Raw genomic sequence first — 9,904 nt, 5'->3', positions numbered from 1 at the left:
ACAGAATACACATTCTTCTCTAGTGCACATGGAACATTCTCCAGAATAGATCACATCCTGGGTCATAAATCAGGTCTCAACCAGTATCAAAAGATTGGGGTCATTCCCTGAATATTTTCAGACCACAATGCTCTGAAGCTAGAACTCAATCACAAGAGGAAATTTGGAAAGAACCCAAATACATGGAGACTAAAGAACATCCTTCTAAAGAATGAATGGGTCAACCAGGAAATTAAAGAAGAATTGAAAAAATTCATCGAAACAAATGATAATGAAAACACAACAGTTCAAAATCTTTGGGATGCAGCAAAGGCAGTCCTGAAGAGAGATGTATAGAGCAATACAAGCCTTTCTCAAGAAACAAGAAAGGTCTCAAATACACAACCTAACCTTCCACCTAAAGGAACTGGAGAAAGAGCAGCAAAGAAAGCCTAAATCCAGCAGGAGAAGAGAATTAATAAAGATAAAAACAGAAACCAATGAAATAGAAACCAAAAGAACAATAGAACAGATCGATTAAACTAGGAGCGGCTTCCTTGAAAGAATTAATAAGATTGATATACCCCTGGCCAGACTTTGATAATAGAATAAAGGACCCAAATTAATAAAATCATGAATGAAAGAAGAGAGATCACAATGAACATCAAGGAAGCACAATTATAAGAACATATTATGAGAAACTATAAGCCAGCCAAATTAGACTATCTGCAAGATATGGGTGCATTCCTACAGACATATAAATTACCAAAACTGAACCAGGAAGAAATAGAAAACCTGAACACACCCATAACCAGAAAGGAAATTAAAGCAGTAATCAAAAATCTCCCAACAAACAAACCTCCAGGGCAGGGTGGTTTTCCTGGGGAGTTCTACCAAACATTTAAAGAATTAATACCTATTCTCCTAAAACTGTTCCAAGAAATAGAAATGGAAGGAAAACTTCCAAACTCATTTTATGAGGCCAGCATTACCTTGATCCCAAAACAAGACAAAGACAAAAAGAATTAGAGACCAATATCCCTGATGAACACAGATGCAAAAATTCTCACCAAAATACTAGCCAATAGGATCCAACAGTACATTAAAAGGATTATTCACCGTGACCAAGTGGGATTTATTCCTGGCCTGCAAGGGTGGTTCGACATCTGCAAATCAATCAGTGTGATACAATACATTAATAAAAGAAAGGACAAGAACAATACAATACTCTGAATAGATGCAGAAAAACCATTTGACAAAGTACAGCATCCTTTCTTGATCAAAACTCTTCACAGTGTAGGGATCGAGGGTACATAACTCGATGTCATAAAAACTATCTATGAAAAACCCACAGCAAATGTCATTCTCTCTTTTTATTTTTTTTTTAATTTTTATTTTTTTTGCCAATATCATTCTCAATGGGGAAAAAACTGAGAGCTTTTCCCCTAAGGTCAGGAACACAGCAGGGATGGCTACTCTCACCACTGCTATTCAACATAGTACTAGAAGTCCTAGCCTCAGAAATCAGACAACAAAAAGAAATAAAAAGCACTTGAATTGGCAAAGAAGTCAAACTCTCACTCTATAAAGATGATATGATACTTTATGTGGAAAACCTAAAAGACTCCACTCCAAAACCGCTAGAATGCCTACAGGAATTCAGTGAAGTGTCAGGATATAAAATCAATACACAGAAATCAGTTGCATTTCTATACACCAACAACAAGATAGAAGAAAGAGCAATTAAGGAGTCGATCCCATTTACAATTGCATCAAAAAACATAAGATACCTAGGAATAAACCTAACCAAGGAGACAAAGCAGCTATTTTCAGAAACCTATAGAATACTCATGAAGGAAATTAAAGGAAGACACAAAAAATGGAAAAACGTTACATGGTCATGGATTGGAGAAACAAATACTGTTAAAATGTCGATGCTACCCAGAGCAGTCTACACATTTAATGCAATTCCTATCAAATACCATCGAGGTTTTCATAGAGCTGGAACAAATAATCCTAAAATTTGTATGGAATCAGAAAAGACCCCCAAAGGAATGCTGAAAAAGAACAACAAAACTGGAGGCATCACAATTCCAGACTTCAAGCTCTATGAGAAAGCAGTAATCATCAAGACAGTATAGTACTGTAACAAAAACAGACACATAGATCAATGAAACAGAACAGAGAGCCCAGAAATGGACCCTCAAGTCTATGGTCAACTAATCTTCAACAAATTGGAAAGAATATCCAATGGAAAAAAGACAGTCTCTTCAACAAATAGTGTTGGGAAAATTGGACAGCGACAAGCAGAAGAATGAAACTGGACCATCTTCTTATATCACACACAAAAATAGACTCCAAATGGATTAAAGACCTCAATGTGAGACAGGAATCCATCAAAATCCTTGAAGAGAACACAGGCAGCAACCTCTTCAACCTCAGCCACAACAACTTCTTCCTAGAAACATCCCCAAAAGCAAGGGGACCAAGGGCAAAAATGAACTATTGGGACTTCATCAAGAGCAAAAGTTTTGCACAGCAAAGGAAACAGTCAATACAACCAAAAGACAACTGACAGAATGGGAAAAGATATTTGCAAATGACATATCAGATAAAGGGCTAGTATCCAAAATCTATAAATAACTTATAATACTCAACACCCAAAGAACAATTAATCCAATCAAGAAATGGACAGAAGATATGAACAGACATTTCTGCAGAGAAGACATCCAAATGGCCGACAGACAGATGAAAAAGTGCTCAACATCACTTGGCATCAAGGAAATACAAATCAAAACTACACTGAGATACCATCTCACACCAGTCAGAATGGCTAAAAAAAAACAAGTCAGGAAACATCAGGTGTTGGCAAAGATGCGAAGAAAGGGGAACCCTCCTGCACTGTTGGTGGGAATGCAAGCTGGTCAGCCACTCTGGAAAACAGCATGGAGGTTCCTCAAAATGTTGAAAATAGAGCTACCTTATGACCCAGCAATTGCACTACTGGGTATTTACCCTGAAGATACAAATGTAGTGATCAGAAGGGGCACGTGCACCCGAATGTTTATAGCAGCAATGTCCACAATAGCCAAACGATGGAAAGAACCTAGATGTCCATCAACAGATGAATGGATAAAGAAGATGTGGTATATATACACAATGGAATACTATGCAGCCATCAAAAGAAATAAAATTTTGCTATTTGTAATGACGTGGAGGGAACTAGAGGGAGGGTATTATGCTGAGTGAAATAAGTCAATCAGAGAAAAACAATTATGATATGAGCTCTCTGATATGAGGAATTTGAGAGGCAATGTAGGGGGTTTGGGGAGTAGGGAAGGAAAAATGAAACAAGATGGGACCGGCGAGGGGGACAAACTCTTAATCTCAGGAAACAAATTGAGGGTTGCTGGAGGGGAGGGTGATGGACATTGGGGAGGGTATATGCTATGCTGAGTGCTGTGAATTGTGTAAGACTGATGAATCACAGACCTGTACCCCTGAAACAAATAATACATTATATGTTAATTTAAAAAAAAAAAAAAAGACTGAGAGATGGTGAAATCAACCCAATTAACTGAGAGGATAAAATGTGATGACAGGGAAATAAAAACAGATGTCCAGACAATAACTAAATGAACGTTCACAGCAGCATTATTAATGGCCAAAAAGTGGAAACAACCCAAAGGTACATCAAATGATGAATGAACAAAGGTTTTAGCCCCCAGTGGAGTACTGTTTGATAATAAGGAATGAAGCACTGATATATGCTATGACACAGATAAACCCCAAAAATATTAAGCAAAGGAAGCTAGTCACAAAGGACCACACACTGTGTGATTCCCTATATATGAAATATTCAGAATGGGCAACTCTATAGAGGCGAGAAGTAGACTGGTGGTTGCCTGAGCCTGGGGGCAAGGACTAAGGGCTTCTTTTCAGGGTAATTAAAATGTTCTACTTAGGGGCACCTGGGTGGCTCAGTGGGTTATAAAGCCTCTGCCTTCGGCTCAGGTCATGATCCCGGGGTCCTGGGATCGAGCCCCACATCGGGCTCTCTGCTCGGCAGGGAGCCTGCTTCCCTTCCTCTTTCTCTGCCTGCCTCTCCGCCTACTTGTGATCTCTGTCTGTCAAATAAATAAATAAAATCTTAAAAAATAAATGTTCTACTTGATGGCAGTAATGGTTGCACAACTCTATCAATATACTCAGAAACATTGTACTACACATATTAAATGGGTAAATTGTATGGAATGTGCATTCTATTTCAATAAGGCTTTTAAAAAATCCAATGGCAAGATCTAGATAACTTTCTTAATTCTCTCTTTTGGGTGTATATAGTATACATGATTTAAATATTTCTGTACATTTATTATATATTGAAAAGGAAAAGAAAATGAAGGAAATGCCTTAAGTTCAACTGGTTTGTGCAATCACTTTTCTGTACAAGTTATCCTGAAATCAGTACAGATTCTGTATCCATTCAAAAAAGTGAAGATGAGAAAAAAGACAATTTTCTGAAACATTCTATTAAACGTTATCTTCTGCTTTTACATGGCTTAGCTCATCATGGTAACAGAGATATCATTAAAAAACATTATTTAGGACACCTGGGTGGCTCAGTTGGTTAAGCATCCAACTCAGGATTTTATCTCAGGTCACGATCATATGGGTCATGGAGTCAAGCCAGCATGGGGCTCTGTGCTGGGCAGGGGTCTGCTTGAAATTCTCTCCATCTCCTGCTGCCTCTCCACCCTCCCTCCACCACAAATAAATAAATAAATCTTTAAAGAAATTATTTAGTAGGAAAAAAGTCCCAATTTCTGTGAGGAATGATGTATAATTTTCAACTTTCCTAAGGGTAACTACCATAAGGAAAAAATGTATAACAAAAATAGCAGAATGAAAGTCAAAGTTTAAGAAATAAGTACATTGTGAAGATACTAAAATTATACTAAATTAATTATAATGAAAATACAGAAGGAAGTGGTCCATGGAAATAAGCATCCTAAAACACTTCATATTATTTAACCAACTACAGATTAACTTGATATGTGACACTTCATACATACCTGATTCCTAATCTGAGCCAGTTTTTCCTTTAAGTCCTTTACCTCATCTTCTAAATTCATACGACAACGTGATGTCACCTCCAGTGAAGCCTCTGACATAGACTGTTTTTTTAGGGTATCGGCCAGTTCTTCTTGAAGTTGTCTCACTGCTACCTAATAAGACATTTCTGTTACTGGTTTTATAAAATCATCTTACTATTAAATTATGTTAACAATATATAACTTTAACCTATATACTTGGAAAATTTCACTACAAACATCAATTCATCTCCTTTTCCTAACATGTACACATTATGGCTGTTTAATGAATTTGGTTAAAGACACAAAAAGATGTTATCCTGCCTAGTCAGTATTATGTTACTTAGATAATTAATTCAGCCCCACTATCCATTCCTTGTGGATGAATTTTCCCAAAGCTTCCCAATCGACTGAAGTCTCAAAAAGAAATGGGTATATAGGTGGAAATAACATTGGTAAATTCTACAGTATGAAATGTTTTCCCTCTTTTTTAGTAATGGCTTCAATTAATGTCAGAGTTCCTCACATGTTCAATCCTCTGCTCAAATCCTTTTAATAGATAACTATCTCAGAACATAAGTGAAGTCATTCTAATGGCCTTCAAGACGCTAGATGACCTGGCTTTCACCTCTCTCCCTGACCTCCATTCCTGCTACACAAGAATCCTGCCACCCCTCATTAATTTGAAAATGGAGATCCAATGCCCAATTAATAAATTTCAGAGATACAATACTCTTTGTGTTGGACAAACTTAGGCCCAAATGATAGTAACTGAGCTTTGAAATGAGCAAATTATTTGCAAAATTGCTTAAAAAATTATAAAGAGCAGTGGGAAGATTAAATCAAATATAGTTTCGCTAAAGCTCATCACAGTTGTCCCAAATTATGATTTAATGAAAAGTAAGTGCCTTCAAAGGATTAAAAGGTCATAAGGATACATGATTTCAGACTAAAAATTCAAATTTATATAAATAAGAATAAAATTATGCCAACCTAAAACGTATAAAAAGCTACCATGTATAGCTTGCATAAATGTATAAATGTATAAAAGTATATATGTATATATATACATATATTTATACTTATAAATATATACTTATACTTATGTATATATGTATAAAAAGTACTGAGATACTGTACTTTTTATGCAATTCATTTGGGAAATCTGGAGCTAACTGTCAAGTTAATCTACTTAATTGAAAATTTCAAAATACTCATTTTAGTATTTTGAGCATTTCCATTTATCTGTTCATCATGGTATTAACATGTGATGACAAGAATTAAAATTATTATTTTAGCAGTATAAGACTAAATTATTAATATCAGCCGACTAGTAACAATTTGTAACTTAACTTCTTAAACTTTCATAAAAGACAGAACAATTTTATTCAAATTAAAGCACCTCTCAAGTCTAATTTTTATTGGCTGGATACAAGTTATGCTGACTTACAGTCTATATATTTTTTATATTTAACTAGATTCAAAATTCAGCTATAATCATTTAGATCATGATCTCGGGGTCATGAGGTGGAGCTCTCCAATGTGGAGCCCTCCTGGAATTCTCTCTCCCTCTACCTCTGACCCACTCCCGTTCATGTACAGGTGCACTCTTTCTCTCTAAAATAATAATTGTAACAACAATAATCCATAATCAAATATTACTTTGAATTTTCTCAGGAAGCTTGAAAAATATTTATCTTTCTGGATACTTACTTCTCTTTCTACTTTCTCCTTTTCATACACATACATTTTTTCTCTTAAAAGATTACGTTCATTGATTAACTCTTGCTTGCTTGCTTCTATTACAAGAGCTTGCTTTTGACTTTCAGCTTGAAGTTTTTTTATAATATCCTGAAACTGGTCTTGGATATTAATTACTACCTTTTCTTTACTGGAAGCTTTGTTGTAAGCATCATCTAGTTGCTGTTGAAGCAACATATTTTCACTCTGTAGTTGAGATAATCTCTCCTTTAAGGATTCCTGCTTCCCAATGTATTTACTCACTTTATCTTGTGCACTTTGATACGCGTGTTCAATTTCCTTTTTCTGACACTGTGTTTGACTTAGGTCTCTTTGTACACGTTCTAAAACCAAAGTCTTTTCTCTGAGAGCATCTCTTGTGCTATGGAGCTCAGTTTCCAGAGTATTAAATTTACTTTCAGCTTCAGAAAGGTTCTGAGAAAGAAGCTCATTATCTTCTTTTAGTTTAGACACATCAAAATTCAATTTGTCCTGTACACGAAACCATTCGCCTTTTGCTCTCTGGAAAGCAAGTTCTAGGTCTCTTTTTGATGTCTGACTTTGGTCATAATCCTGTATAGCGGTAGCTAGTCTAGCACGGTACGATTCAACTTTTTCGTCCAGTCTTTCTTTGTTTTGCTTTTCATTCTCCAGTTTAGACTTTAGCATTGTGTTCTCAATGGTCAGAGCATTAATCTCTCCACTGTGTTGGAGTTCTGTGTTCGTTAATCTTTCCTCAGTCAGTTTTATGGTCTTCTGAAGACTGACATGCTTTTCTTTTAAAATTTCAATGTCTTCACAGTATTTCCTTTCCTTCTCCTGGTTCTGGTTATTTATTGTGTCTATTTCCAGTCTTAGCATAGCGATTTGATCCTCCAACATGTATTTGTTATGCAACAGATATTTTTCTTTTTCACAACTATTAGAAATCTAAGTAAAACAAAGGAGACTTTTAGTTGGAACACAATAAAATGACATTATGATGATTTTTCTCTGAAATTAAAGAATAAACTACGTTTATACAATGACTAGGTTGCAGTAATAGATATTGAACTGGAAAAAAGTAAAGTTGGGTCCAAACCTCAAACTTTATACAAGCGTAAATTCCCAAAGCTTCAAAAATTTAATTGAAGACAATGAATGCATGAAAGGAAAAAAGAAAGCAAGACAAAATTTTTAAGAATCTCAGAACTGGAAAGGTCTTTCTCCGATTTATAACAAACCCAGAAAGCCTGAAATAAAAGATTAATAAATCTGACTATACTAAGAATCAAGTTTACAGTCTGACATCTAACACAGGTATGCCACAGTAAAATCCTTAGCTCTGCATATATTTGGGCAGATTAAATTTCCTAAAATTCTTTTTCCTCACAATAGTCCATAGAAATTCTACTTTTCTAACATTTCTATAGTCAGTTATAAGAGTTAAATCTACTGATCACTGACAAATCTAGGCCCTGTACTATAAACACTTCTACATACATCAATGAACTCTTTTAGTTACCACAATTCTAGAATGGAGAGGTTCAAAATATTAAGTGAGCTGCAGAACTTCCCACAGGTCTTCTAACTCCACTATTAGTGCTCGTGCACCAAACTGGAGCTCTTCTCCAGTGTAAATCATAAAGACAAAAGAAGCCTCATATTTCACACAAAATACCAATGGTAAATAAGGTAAAATTTATACAGCTCTTAGAAAAATCATGAGGTTATTTGCTGCTGCAATAAATTTTTTTCCTCATCATGATGTTTAAAACGGTAATAAATACAAAATAGGGAAAAAGACACTAAGCTATTTTATTAGGAATAAAATATTCATCAATAAATTATCATTACCATATGATTATTTCAAAGGCAACTTTTAATGAAATAGGATACTCCTTGGAGCAAACTGCTACTTTTCTCAAAAGTAAGAGACTAACATCCAAAATAAAGTCTCTGAACAGGCTATATACGTTTCCTCCTGTTCATCAGTGGAAGTGTTAAGCTAAACTATTGAGAGAGAGGTGAGGAAATAACCGCGGAAAACTGAAACATATGTTGTTAGTTGCAACAGTTTTGAGCTTATGGTTATGGAAAATAATAAAAGCCTCTCCCTTTGGATGAAGACATTAAGAATGTCACTATTTGATTCTTGCAGACAAATGCATTTAAATTAAGAATATTACTTTATCCACTGGACCCAAAATGCCACTGACCCCTATGCCCCCCAAATATACTTTATATGCTTTAAAAATCCTCTATGCTTTCCATGATCTGCAGTGTTGGTTTTAAAAATATACATATACATATATACACACACACACACATATATATACACACACACACGGATAAAATATATATATACAAAGACACAAATATATACATATACACACACACACACACACACACACGGAGGAAAAAATATACACACACAGAGAAAAAATAATAATTTCAGAAAATAAAATATATATACATACAAAACATACACACATGTACTTCAAAATAACTAAAGAAAATACCCCAGAACTCCTTTTGTTATCCATTTCTATCTCCTTTTGTTTGCAAAGGTGATTGTTTAGAATTCCATCTTGTAATATTCTGGCATCCTGTTCTCGACAAAGTTGTTTCTTAGTATCATTCCATTCTTCCACAACCTAAAGACATATTTTCATTAGGATTTTGGTTGATACCATTAAAAAAAAAGTCAAAAGCTTAAGAGAACTTAAAAAAAAATGTTCAAAAGAAGTAGCCTTTTTAAATACAAGGACTTTTATCCTACACGAGTAACTCAAATTTTAATTTAAATGACAGCTAAATTTGTCATAGAGTAAAAATACAGGTAGATATAGTATGTGAAATAAAATTTCTTTACAAAACATTTAACTAGTTCCATCATAGTCTCAAGGTGATTTAGCCTGTATTTTAATATAAAAAAATCCCAAACTGGGGTGCCTGGGTAGCTCAGTTGATTAAGTGTCCTACTCTTGGTTTCAGCTCAGATCATGATCTCGAGCTTTTTTTTTTTTTTTTTAAAGATTTTATTTATTTATTTGAGAGACGGAGATCACAAGTAGGCAGAGAAGCAGGCAGAGAGAGAGGAGGAAGCAGGCTCC

The 9,904-nt window shown here is 34.9% G+C and overlaps 1 protein-coding gene across 1 annotated transcript in view; it reads right to left on the bottom strand.

Annotated features, from left to right (window-relative positions):
• LOC111139305 (ankyrin repeat domain 26) overlaps positions 1-9,904 on the bottom strand; it is a 131,311-nt gene that overhangs the window by 38,238 nt on the left and 83,169 nt on the right. Inside the window, exons 30-32 of the mRNA XM_022491551.1 lie at positions 9,311-9,445; positions 6,783-7,739; positions 5,052-5,204 (exon numbers count right to left, since the gene is read on the bottom strand). Coding sequence (XP_022347259.1) covers positions 5,052-5,204; positions 6,783-7,739; positions 9,311-9,445 — 1,245 coding nt within the window. The remainder of the gene's footprint in view (positions 1-5,051; positions 5,205-6,782; positions 7,740-9,310; positions 9,446-9,904) is intronic.

This window comes from Enhydra lutris, unplaced genomic scaffold, assembly GCF_002288905.1.
Source record: "Enhydra lutris kenyoni isolate GAN:26980312 unplaced genomic scaffold, ASM228890v2 scaffoldscaffold99, whole genome shotgun sequence".
NCBI lineage: Eukaryota > Metazoa > Chordata > Mammalia > Carnivora > Mustelidae > Enhydra > Enhydra lutris.
The sequence above is the reverse complement of the archived record's forward strand: the minus strand, read 5'-3'. Positions and strand labels throughout refer to the sequence as shown.